The following is a 14,006-nucleotide window of genomic DNA, read 5'->3' as shown; positions in this document are numbered from 1 at the left end:
CGTTTGTTTTTATAATAATTTGTTTTGTTAAGTTGTGTTGACTTAAGGTCGATATTAGTTTGTGTCGTGGTTTGTTTTGGGTTTGTCGTGCACCCCACACCCGTAGTGCCGTGAGCCCCGAGCCGCCGCTCCGGACCGGCCCCGGCCACGCGCGCGCTAAAACTATCGATATTTTCCTAATGCACATTAACATTGTACAGCGTGTTATGTTAAAAACATTAACTTGAAAGGGAAACAAATTATAAGTTAATTTTTTCTCTATATTTTTGTATCAATATACATTATTTTCGTTGTGAAATTACGTTGTGGCGTTATATTTCATGTTAAAGTTCTTTACTCTAGACTGTGGCATGTTGTATTTTTTGGTTAAAGTGCTATCGCTGCGTATCTTGGCGAGACGAATAATTACAGCTTATGTATACATATCTTCAGAAAAATATGATAAAAGTTACTTCAAAGCGGATTCAGTAGATTTTTGTTTAAAGGCTGTGCTTTGTTGCCAAACTTATTGACATTGTTATGAAGTGATTAGAGACATTATTTTTTTGTCATAATGACATAAAAATCAAAAATTTTATAATCATTCTTGAAAGTACAACATTTAATATCTTTACTATTCTTACAATCTTTAAAAATAAAAATCTTTAGGTACGCTCCACTCAGGGGCGATGTCAGGTTTTTGAGCTCGATTATTGATATACGGGTTCGATCTTATAAATCGATGCGTTTGACGTGTAGACGTGTAGAACTGTATATTTTTTGGGACAATAAATCACACTTCGTTAGATATTTTGTCTTCGGCTTAAAAAGGCGACTGATTTTAATATTTTCTTCCCTGACGTTGTCCAAGTGTGTACGCGGTTGTTGATGCAGATTAAGTTATGTTTTCATTTTGTTTGGAATGAGTTTGGTCACATCATCATCACGCAGGCGCGGATACAGGGTTACGTTAAGGGCTGGAAAATTTATGTGGACTAAAATTGTAGATAATAAAAAAAATTATATCCGCCTAAATGGCTTTATGGTTATTTATTGGAAAAATGTAAAAAAATATGCAGGCTTGTTGAATTTTGCCAAATAGAAATAGGTATCGCTCTTATTAGACTCCGAGTAAATGGTTGCTGTATCCGCGCCCGCGCCGTGTAGGGTGTAAGGTGTGGCGCGACTGTAAGCGTGCGGTTTGTCCGCAGCGAGTATGAGCCGATGTGGCAGGCGCGCGCGCGCTGGTGGCGATGACCGCGCGCTCCGACCGGTAACTACGCGCCGCGCGACCGCGCGCACTCGCTACACACACTACTATACGCACCACCGCTCGATCGATATTGTGGAAACTGCTCGAACCTAATCATGCTGGAAAATCAATTCAATTGGTTTTGCGATAACAAGTGAAATGTGATATTTATGGTCAGCCTGGATGAACAAATTGGTTGAATTATAAAAATATGATTTTAAGATAATTTTGCTCGCGACTATGAAATTTAATGCAACATAAATAAAACACCATGCAGCGTATAGCGTTGTGTTTGTATTTTACTGTAATATTTAGTTATAGTTCGCAAGCAGTTTGTCCATCAGGCCTGTCCCAAGTTGTGATGTTGAAACAGTTGTGCGTGTAGTGAGTGCCCGCGCGTCGCCCTCCGTCCCGGTAGCTTGCAAGTCATCATGTGTTCATTAGTTCAGACACGGCAGTCCCTCTGTATACTAATCATCCATTCGCTGTCATACCACGCGCCAGTAATCGGCTTGGTTAGCATTCGCCTAACATGCATCGTAGAACATGTCGACAAGATCCTTGTACTAAATATTTGGCAGTGTATTGGTAGTAGATCGCTAGGGCGCCTGGAGTACACGCTTCCTCGGTGTTGTGAATGCTGTGAGGGTATCCTGCTGTGGTTTGAATGTTTGCGAAGCGGTAGATACATATAGGGGAATAGCGCCATCTCGTGCTGATAATATTCTTAATAATATAGTAGTGTGGGTATGTGTACACATGTATACCATCACACACATCGATATCGATAGAGTCGGTCCAATGAGCATAGAGCGCGCGTTCGGTATAGGAGTCGATGACGCGCAACAACATTGGCGTGTAGCGACATTGTCGCGTGTCGCAATGAACATTACGTTTGTAATAACAAATGAAACTAACCGTTCTGTGGAATAAATTTATTGAAGGTTTGATATCGTAGAACTTGTGCAATAATTTTGCATGATATACGGGGTGAGATATCTGTGCGGTATCGTAAACTAAAATCTAAACTGCTAGGTATAGATATAGGAAAACCTCTGGACGCCCTCGACAAAACTTAATGTCATCAGATTTGTTTGTAATCAAACCATTACAAACAAATGACCATCAATAATTCTATCTCTCGGTTAATGAAATAACAGGTAGCTTGACATAAAGTTATAATAGTTATAGGTTAATTATTAATAACGTTACATAGATTTATATTAAGTATACTAGGACAACTAAAACTATGACAATGTATATAAAAATTATATTACTATTAGCTGAATCACGTACATTTTACTTTTACTTATAGAATTTTGATTAATCAGCGTTTTAACACTTTATTCTGTTCATTTCGGTATTTTTCAAACTTGCATACAATGCATATCTATGCTGTTGTGAATGGCCTTAATTAAACATGCTGTTCTAAATAAAGAAAAATAAAAGAAAGAATTCAAATAACTGTTTGTGCACTATTAAGTTTATAGTTAAGTATTAAATAAAATATTTGTTCACACTGATTGAAAGTTCTATTTCAAAATGGTACAACTACATACGTGATATTGTATAGTGTGATATTAGAATGATAGCGGCAAAATATAGCTTAGTTAAAACACTGATTAAATAGTTTTATTAATAAATAGCACTACAGCGATACTCCTGTTTTCGAAAGCTAAAATTATATTGTAATTTACTAAGAACTTAGTTAGCGTTCCATCGATTTTTTTTAAACGTCATCGATAACGTGCAATGTACATGAACTTCAAGTAGAATATCGCTAGCCACAGTATAAATAGCGTACAGTTCCGTTTCAATTGTTTCCTTTATTTTATGTTCGTTCATCGTCAGCCATCCACACACGTAGTGTCATATAGATTAATGTTTAGTCCTATATTAGCGTTGCCAGATACGTTGTTGCAAATATCGACATTTGAATAAACAGAAATTGGAGAAAATGAGATAATGGGGCTTATATAATAAGTTTACAAATCCCGCGCATAACAATCGTCATTTGGCGTATACTTCAAAAGTGGCCGTTCGCCATTGAAAGCTCTATTAAATTCAGTGCGTAAATAAACTTAGTTAAAATAGCGGAAACTGTGGCGTCTCGATCAGCGTGTAAAAACGCGCCACCTGGCAACACTATACAACGCAGAACTCTGACAAATGTGTGTAACGTAGTCGTGTTCGTAGTTAAATCCACACAGTCTTATACGGTTACCATATTGTTAGTGAGAAATTCCCACGTGTTTTTAAAGTTTCTCCTATCTAAATCCACATAGCAAATTTATAATAAGCCGGCTTTCCTGTACCCAAAATCTAGAAATAAAATCTAACCATGTGTGTTTAATGACACATTAGTCAAAAGTGGCAGTTAAACAAATAACTATCATTTACCTTGTAAAAATATTTACGCTCTTGTAAAAATATAAAGGTTTGTTTATTCTAATAAAAACAAATACTTCGTAGGAGACCCGGCTTTATCCTATGACTTCCTACGTATTTCCTCGCCACGTTCATAGAAGTGTTAGTTCGGTTCTATCGTGTTGTTAGTTTGAGTAGGTACATTATAGCCGCTGTGGTTGTGTTGTGTGCTCGTATAATGGTAGTGACAGATGTTGCGCGGCTCGCACGACTCGTCGTGTCGTGCGAGCCGGCGCTAGGCCCGTCGGTCCCGACCCTGACTGACTCCTGCCCGTTGTCTGTTGCAGCGAGTATTTGTATGATGCGTACGCGGACCGCGATAACGTACCCCTTGCCAAGTAAGTGCCCCAGGACCTTACCGACCTCCGCCCGAGCCGCATGCGCTTACCTTTTTTTTTCATTTACCTTTGGCGAGCGCGCACGTAAACCTGTCAGCCAATCAGCGGCGCGCACAGGTAGTGCGTGGGCGCTCGTTTGCATGATTTAACAGCTTCCTTCTGTTTTTTTTTTCTGGTAACGGGACTTACTTAAGGTATAAAGAGAATTATAATCGAGTAAGGTTGAGTTAACCGAGTGTTGTAACGACGGTGTAAATTAGGCGTGTCTAGAGACATGCGCTGTGTACTAACTGGTGTATTAACCGCATGTACCGAGCCGGAATGTACTGATCCCGCATGTTAGTATACAAGTTCTATTTTGTTTTTCTTTAAATTCAGTTAATTATGTTAATATTATTTTATCGATAAGTTTGGGAGTCCGTTCAAAACTCAGGGATGTATCGCGCTGAGAATATAAAAGAACTCTTCCGCAATTATATCGAATTCACAATCGATAAAAGTGTGGACGGGAAAATGGAAGGTCGATAAAGTGACTATCGATGACAATTTGGTATGATTACGTCACTGGATCGATCGCCGTCCGACTCTAACACTGTCGGCCGGCAGCGGGTCCAAGCGCAGCACCCTCGACATCGAGGGCAAGATCGCGGAGTGGCGCGAGCGCGCGGGCGGCGGCGCGGCGCCGGGCGCGGGCGCGTGCGGGGGTGCGGGCGGCGGCGCGGGCAGGGCGCGGGCTCGCCGGCGGGCGCGTCGCCGCCGCACTCGCGCACGCGGCTGCTGCTGGACGGCGCCGACGTGGTGTGCCAGCTGGTGGCGCCGCCCGCCGCGCTCATCGACGACCTCAAGACGCGCCTCGACGCCAAGGACGAGGACAACGAGTCCGGAATACACGAGTCCGAGTAACATCTCTCCACAGCCGCGCTCTCACTGCTCAAACTCGATGGGCGGCTGCCGGTTGAGCTTCGACGCACATTTATTGCCCTTCTACAGATTGCTTCAAAATAAAAAACCATTGCATAAAGTACTGTACATACAGGATATCATAATGGATCGAGTTTTGTGTCGTCGATAAGTAACAATTTATCAATATATACACTATTTTAGGCGATTTTGTGCAGGTGCAATGGGCAAACTGATTAGGTATACACCCGTGATGAGATTAGCTGTTTTTACCGACCCATCACGTGGTGTGTAAGAAAACATTCTACTCGTCGAGTTTGAAGTTTATGCGAATATTGTAGACCTTTTTAAAACGGAATTAAACTAATTTTTCGGATTCTATCGTGGTTTTTTGTTTTTTATTTTTCTCCCGACGTTTCGAAGACTTTGCAGCCTTCATGGTCACGGGGACACAATAAACTCAATGTCTAACATTCGCGTAAATATAAGAAATCATTATTCTTTTTAAAACGGTTTTTATTATAACATTTTAGTATTAAATTTATACGTAATTTTATGGGATTTTGTAAGTGTGAGTCCATTTCGATATTGATGCTAATGCGTAAGACTGGGTAGCTACAAACTAGACAGAAAATTCGAGACGACGCGACGCAACAAAGTTCGAATGACAGTAAAAAAAATATTGTTCGTTATTTTACTGTAAATTACTTCTAAACAAATGAAACGACAGCATGATTAAAATGGATACAATAATCTTGAAATATTGGCGAATTTTGAGGATAGCGACTCTGCTCCCGCGATTTATAAGTGATGACATATCGAATGTAATGTGACCAATCGTTGGTGTAAAAGACAAGAATTTCTGTACTTCGCCGTACATTGAACGTTCACTAGGGACATACAAAATTGACCAATTTTGTCGTAGTCCAATGGATAAGTTTCGGTTTTAAATTGTCTTCCATTTAAAAAAAAAGGTTGTTCGTATACTGAATACAACGCATTTCAAATTTTATTGTAAATGTGCACCGCACCTTCTTGTTTATGTGTTAAGTTTTGTGGACGCGTAGTGAATGCAAAGGATATTGTGTTTTACCTACACACAAATTAGGTAGCTTTTTCAAAAATTTAAATAGGTGTTGCCAAATTTTTTAATTATAATATGTCGAAACAAATGTAGCAAATCATAAACTAAGTGTTTTTATAAATTAAATTTGTACATAATATAAAAAAAAAAAACTTGCATACACGCTTGTGTTGTTTGTACAATTCTCAGCAACTATAAATTCAAAAATTATAACAAGCTAATATCAATTTAAACATCTCCTTATTAATCCACATTTTATGCCAATATTTAACTAATCAGTGTTTTGTCTCGTAAAAAGTTTTAAGAAAACAAAACAGTGCTTAGTTAAAATATAGTTATAAAATGCTCAGAGGGAGTATATTATAGCAAATAAAATGTAATCTCACATCAATATGAAAAGAAATAACCACATATCAAACATAACTATTCGTACAGCATGGAATATTACATATAGCTATTTCATCATGACTAGGATTTAAGATTATTCTATGCTTCCCGAGACGTGACAGTCCAAATATATTACATCACGTGACATTGTGACGTCACTTGTGTTGGTTTAGATTAAACCCTGAAAGCAATTGATGCGACGTAATTTTATCACTGTATTTAAGTAATAGGAATTGTTAATGCAATTTATTAGCATTTATGTATAAGAATTTTCGATTAATATATTGTCCAGTAATTTGTAATTAAATAATCAAGTTTTTTTACATATATTCTTGATACGGTAGTGTGCCAAGCGCAATTTGGTCACACTCACTGAGGGGACAGGCAAATGTGTATATTGTACGTATGTGCGAAACTTGGCAGGCATTGGCCGTTATATCAGCCACTACAGCATAAGTGACACGTCCAGTGTTTTATACGGGCAGGTTAGTGACCTCGTCGCACTTGATGATGAGTTAGTGGACCAAAATGAATATATGATTATCCCTCGCCAATCGATACAATTTTGCTGGCCTGTTAAGTAAAGTTTCCTCATTCCATTAACGTTATTTTAAAGACACGAACGTGCCTGTACTGTCGGTGAGCGTTGACGCCATGAATACAATTGCTTTCGCTTCCACATTGTGATACGTCCATTGCTAGCTTATGCCGTTGTGTTTGGCCCCAACGTTGGACGTGGAGTCGCTTTGATCCAATATGCTTTGTTTATTTAAATTAATAAAACGTAGAATTTATGCTCGTGTATCAAATACAAAAATAATAATAATTGTATTGTACACACATACAAGGACATATTCAAATAAAAAAAATATTAGGTAAAGTAAACAAAATATCTGTTCTTATGTCACAAGCAACACGTCTGAAGTTGGTCCAAACACGACTCCCGTATACTAAAACGCAACTCTCGTACAAGTATTTTGATCTTTACATTTTAATATACAGTGTGTAGCCATTATACGTATACTATACAGCGGTAGTCGTTTGGAAACGTTTTCACATTCTCCTAGTTTTGATATCGTATATCCTAGCGCATACAGATACTAGTCTCGACGCGCGGATCCGTTCGCGTGGACTGATCGCCATGGAATGAGCTTATCCTAAAAATAAGTGACGGTCGGCGCCGACGGACGGAGTGTAGTTCATAAGTGAATTTAGAAAAAAAACAACTTTATATCCTTACATGATGATTAACTAATCCAGACAATTAATAATTGAAAGTATATTTGTTTTTATTACATTAATGCCTCAAAAATACTGTCTGGAAGTTTTATAGAACCAGAAGATTAGAATCACTGGGCACATGACCAAGAATAATAAGGAGCAGTTACAAAAAAGTTAATGCCAACAAGCTAACACCGGGTGAAATAGAGAATATCAGCCATATATAGAGTGACATTAGATTGATTTTTAGACAATCCGTTATATTCCCCTCCGTTCGTCGACACTGACCCTGACTGATTATGATCCATCCAAGTAGTATTGGTTCGTGTCGTAAATAAACACACGGACAGAACAGCTAGCAAGTGAAGTTTAACGTTTATACGCTTTTTTCCTAATGGAATTTACAAGTATCTTCAATTTTATAATACTAAAAATTATGAGTCCTCTTTTGCGCTTATTTTATTCAAAATGTGCGTGTGTGTGTGTCTGTGTTCTGTGTCAGTGTGTATGTCTATTGGTAACATGTAATCAATTGTCAATAGATGTTGCTATTTTACATTTCATATTGCGGTTATTCTCAGATATTGAAACGCTCATCTATAAGCTAGTATCCGTGCTTAATTAGTATGGGGGACGATTCAAAATGTATTTCTTTTTAATAATGTTTTTTTTTTACGTACAAAGCTTTGTAATGTAAGTATATCGCATTTCAAGTACAGTTTTACTATTATAACTTTCTTTTAAAGGTCGCTTTATTACTTAATACAAGTAAATAAAAATTATTGATTAAAGTTCTACCATCTTTACAATAAGAAAAATAAACTAGTTTAGGATTTATTTATTTTGAAATATTTCAAACATTCTATATTACAATTATCTGTAAAATATAAATTACATACCATTTCATATTATGAAATTGAAAAACATTGAAAAAAATACACTTTGACGTTCGTTAATAAGAATTTAAATCTCTTGCTCGAAAATAGTGTTTTCTCTTGGTGTTTTAAGATATTTTCATCATATTCTTTATTGTAACTTTACATCATAAAGTAGGATGAGTTGGTGTTTGAGTACATAATCTGGTGAAATAGAATATGTTTTAAATCGTCCCGGATAATATCGAGTTTGTGTGACATTTGCGTCACAAGCTCAATGCTAGGTAAGTTAGTGGTTAGTCTCATGTGTGCACTGCAGTGAATTGATCTAGGTGTAAGTGATGAACTGGGTCGTGTGAAACCATTAGATGTAAGTGCATTTACTAATTCATACACCTGTATGTGACATTTGCATAAAAAAGAAACCACAGTAGAACACATATAACTCTGTCCAGAGAGAAATAAATGACTGTAATAAAAAAACTTTATTAACGTTGCAAGGATTTTCTATGATTTTGTTTTCAAACGAAGAAAAAATGTGTATTTATTTACAGTTAACACAAAACAAATATAAAGTTATCATTTTATTAGCGCTTTAAAAATAATTTTAAATAATCCTATTTAAACAGAACACACTGTAGATTTGTCGCGATGCAGCTCTTCATATAACTTGCGCATAATATTAATTGAAGATTTCAAATTTTAGTTTGTTGTTTAATTTGAAATAAATGTTGGTTTTGGTGATTACCTAAGTACAAATCATAACGTCTTTGTTAAAAATATAAATATTTTGGCAAAGTATACTGGAAACTGAATGTGCAGACGTTTATAATACTGCATAATGTCGTTTAATTTCTCATGCAAATGTCTTATACATACTGTATACACATTATATATGTATTTTAAGATATAATTGGTGAGTCGGATCACTGTCCAATGTCCATGTTCATTTTTTGTTGCCATCAGAGGAATTGTTTTATAGATAATAGCCCAATAAGTTGTCTTAGATATTTTTTTATATTTTTCATACTCATACTATTTTAAATTAGAAAATATATCTTGTAAGTACACGCCAGAACGGAATATAATAATAAAATAAGTGATTAAATGCAATAAATAGTAACATATGGGTATATATTTCTGTTTTGGGCTAAAGTGGTCCGATATTTTGATACGTAAAATATCATATCAAAATGTGTAAGCAAAGATTGTAATGTATTCAGTAGTCTAGTGTAATTCAGTGATTAATTATATGTTTATTAAATACTAGTGTAAAGTCGGTAAGTAAACACGATTGTACTACACTGATAAATCCTTATTAAAGTTCATATTAATACCAGACAATTTTTTATTGTTAAAAATACTGCTTTACGTATTGTTTCTATTTCTACTGTTAAGCGTGCATTGCTCTGCTTGAAGCACATTGTCTTCATTAATTACTACCCGTTACATTTAATATCTCAGAGTAACGAGCAATGCATTGTCTTGTGCATAATTTTACAATTTCGGTAGCATTGCTACTATTTATGCGCAAGCGTATATCGTCTATTGCTTCGTCTTCTAATTGTATAACAATTTTTAGTACCAACTCATTTTAAACCTCTAAAATATCATTAGGTAATACGTAAGTTGTTAGGATAGCTGTAAGTGGTGGATGTTACTCGGACCTCGTGTCTCGTGAGTGACGCAGCGTCGCGTCGTGTCGCGGTCATGCGGTAATCAACACAATGGTTTGCCACACGAGCCTGCCATGCTTGCAAACTCACTTATTATTTTCGGGTGATTTTTTTCTATAATTTCTTCTTTCTTTTAAGCTCAATTAAATCAGAGTCCAACCGTATTGAGCGACTTGTACTTTAAACGTTGCATAATATTGAACTTTATAGCAATTGGGTAATGTACACATTTGAGTGAATGTAAACCTAGCGACAAACTTTTCTGTGTCTTGTCTGTGTGTTTTTTCTGGTTCTTACAAATGTGTTAATAACATACCTAGTTGAAATAAAATTCAATATTTGAATGTGTTAGAGTGTGACGTTGCTTTGACGCGTTTCGGCTCTGGTTTTAGTGAATTGAGCCGCCCTGTAGTTTGGTTTGGATTTTCTCTTTACCATGTACGATTAAGTATACAGTATTTAGACATATTTTTAATTTTTGGTAAGTTTTTGTTTAGATATTCTAGTTTAATAGTAGACTAAGGAGTTAATTTTGATAAAAAAATAGGAACAGTTTGAATATTTAGCGCCAAAATAGTATAAATTAAATATAGTATTGGTTTTATAAAGTATCGATTAAGAAAACCTACTTACTATCCTTATATCTAAACATATTTGTATAATCATTATTTCGAGCAAAGGTTTTATATCTTCCATCGTCAAAATATGGTTTGAAGTGAGAAACGAGAATTTTGATTAATTAGTGGGAAAAGCAGGTTAGGTTATTACATAAATGGATAAATATATATTCGGAGTACCTAAGTAGTCTTTAGAAATTACTTTATAAGTATTAGGAAATAGTATAAATACTGTATATTAATGACATTCAACTTCATTAAATGACATTTATCCTATTAAAGACTGATCCATCAGCATGCCTCTACTAATGTATGACCGTTTTAAACATCTATACATTATTTAACAGTTCTCTTGTGTTTTCATGTCTTTCCAACATCGGATGTATTTGTGTGGAAATCTCTTAGTGTGCTAACGTTGTATGTTGTGTGTGCTCTATATCGGAAAACATTTTGAACTCATCGCACAAACGGCATAATGTAGACGAATACGATACGAGAAATCGAAACGATCGACTCGCTGAGTTTGGTTAATATCAATTTAGATTTAGTTCAGTTTGAAGTTGAAGCAATCGTAATGAATAGTATGTTCATTTGGATTTCTTAGTCAAATTTGGACTGTACGTTTAAAGTCGTGACGATTTCTCGGAACATTAATTTTGGTTTGCATTAAACAGACATATTATTTAGGTTACGTGTATGTTTGAATTCAAAGTGTTTTCTGTTTTCATACCTTTTGCATGCCGCTGACTTCGCCGTATTTCATCTCATCTTTTATGAGAACCATCTTTAATGATCATCCCAAAATGTTCAGCCAGGAATAACAATTTTAGAGTATCGATTTAGAGAAAATTAAACATTTTTTTCGATTTATAAGTGTCAAGCTAAACTCTTACCTTTTTTGTGATGGTGATTTGTATGATATTCCAAAAAATAATTTAATATCTCTTTATCGTCGCTTTGAAGACTTTTTAACATTGTTAATAATAGTTCACAGTAACTATAATACTATGTGTGATAAATTATTCGATACTATTCCTGGCTGAATATGTAAATATTATAGAGTAACTAATGTCCAATAATTTTAAATATATCACTTATTGGAATCTATAACAGTGAGTTAGTTACTCAAAGCCATTCATTAGTAGAATACGTTGCAAAAGTATGACAACGAGACAGCTGAAAATATAAAAAAATATGTAATTTCTCTTGTTTTCATATTTTTTCCACCAAATGAAAATTGATTCCCTTTTGACCATTACAGAAGGAACAGTGTGTCGAGGCCTTTATTATTGAATAAAATTTCTGCCCACTCTTACAATCAATTCATTAATGTACCTATTTCCTAATTTTCATAAAATAATTTTTAAACCAAGTATTACACTTTTCATTAATATTTTTGATGTTAACAATTTAATTTGTCATTATTCGACGCGCTAATCCTTCTGCGCCGGATGTGTTGTGTTATAATTTGGTTGTGTTGCGTGTTGCAGCGCCTACAAGGTGGAGAAGCGGTCGGGGCGCGAGGGGCGCGAGGGGCGCGGGCGCGGGCGCGGCGAGGGGGAGGTGTCGCGCGGCTCGGGCGCGTACGGGGGCGGCGCGGGGGCTGCGGGGGGCGCGCCCCTGCCCGCGGGCGGAGGGGCCGCCGCGAGGGACCCCGCCCTGGCGCCGGCTCTCGACCCACACCACGCGCGCAGATATAATGATATGGCGCCAAAGTGAGTACACACACATACGCGCACACAAACACATTAATATAAGCTCAAACGTGTGTCAAGTGGTAGGGCATGGGTCAACGATGTAGTTTTGATCTCTGACAATAATACTGTGTGACACTGATAGTAGTTTGTGTAAACGACCAACAGACATAAAAACTATGCAATCTACATGGAACCAGCACGGTGAGATCAGAATAAAATAGAAACAAATTACTATCATAACAGCATCAAGTGCTAGAGTCCTTTGACCAGCGGCAGGCCGGCAAAGCGTATTGCTATCAATACCATTGTGCATAATGTTCAAACTATTACCAGCCTGCTCAGAACGTCCGAGTACGCGTACAAAAGGGAGATGGCGGATCTCATGCGGGACGATTTGCAATCGGTCGTCAGAATGGCGCACGCGTGCCTCCGACGCATGGAGATACAGCCGTACGACGCGCGCACTGTCGAGCGACTCACGACGAGATATCTCGTCCCTAGTAAATTGTGAGATGATTGTGAAGATTCTGGATCAAAGTTACACGTTTCACGAGGTCTCACGGGGTCTTCGGCGCAATTCACTGCATGGTAACACAGTATCATTGGGTGTCAGAAACGCAAGGGAATGTACATGTTGTTGTGTATTGTTAGTTAAATTGTAACTCTTACTTTGCTTATAGAAAAAAGCAAAATAATAATGCAGGGAACGCAATCCTTGTGTATAACCATTAAAAGATTTAACAGAGCAAATCAATAATTCAAATCGCGGGTATTTCGCGTTAAAATATGTGACGTTGTTTCTCACACAGCTTGGCACAAACAAAACACTTTCATTGGTCAATATTTCAATCGGCATGTAGGATGACATCACTGCCACAAGGCGAACGCACCAAAGGGTTTATATTCTTACGAGTTAATCCGTTTGTAGATGTATATCCCCATAGAGTTACATACCGGATACGCACTTTTACCATGCATTATAACTGCATCTAGAAATTACACGATTCTTTTAATTTTCTAGTTCTTGCTTCTACATTTGGTGAATATTAAGACTCTCGGGCTCCAAAGCCTTAAGCCACTAATAAGACAGTTGATGTACGGTACAGTTGCGTATCTGGCAGTACGAGGTGTCTCGACGCACGCATGACGGCACGGTTGTTGCAGGCACTGGGAAGAAGGCCCGCCCCGCTACCACGGCCCTACTGAGTACGAGCGACCACCCCCCTACTACTATCCCGGACCAAAGTGAGTACCCACACCATCAGCATACATTTGGATTATTGCAGTCTATGGAAATGACTATTGTCAATTCTTTAAATAACCTAGAAACACAGCCTTCCCGAGTTTCCTAATTATATTTTTCTATGATTTCGTCAACGTGTGCATGATTGCTCTGAATGTGTTGGGATAGTGGTTCTTACTTACCATCATGTGAGCCACCTGTATTGCTAGCCTTCTACTGTACATAAGAAAGCATCGAATGTAGTCAAATTTGGTACAAAGGTGATCAGGTCTCAAGTAGATACAGAAAAAAAAGTTGTTCTCGCTTGAAA

At 37.1% G+C, this 14,006-nt stretch overlaps 1 protein-coding gene across 3 annotated transcripts in view; it reads left to right on the top strand.

The window, feature by feature from the left end:
• LOC115449984 (prominin-like protein) overlaps window positions 1-14,006 on the top strand; it is a 113,437-nt gene that overhangs the window by 93,936 nt on the left and 5,495 nt on the right. For 2 of the 3 annotated variants that reach the window (XM_037437906.1, XM_037437908.1), the window contains exons 15-17: window positions 3,946-3,996; window positions 12,247-12,471; window positions 13,618-13,698. In XM_037437906.1, coding sequence (XP_037293803.1) covers window positions 3,946-3,996; window positions 12,247-12,471; window positions 13,618-13,698 — 357 coding nt within the window. The remainder of the gene's footprint in view (window positions 1-3,945; window positions 3,997-12,246; window positions 12,472-13,617; window positions 13,699-14,006) is intronic. The other variant, XM_037437907.1, reaches the window with a different exon arrangement.

The sequence above is a fragment of the Manduca sexta genome, chromosome 12 (genome assembly GCF_014839805.1).
Source record: "Manduca sexta isolate Smith_Timp_Sample1 chromosome 12, JHU_Msex_v1.0, whole genome shotgun sequence".
In the NCBI taxonomy this organism is placed as follows: Eukaryota; Metazoa; Arthropoda; class Insecta; order Lepidoptera; family Sphingidae; genus Manduca; species Manduca sexta.
This window is presented reverse-complemented; position numbering and strand designations above follow the sequence as displayed.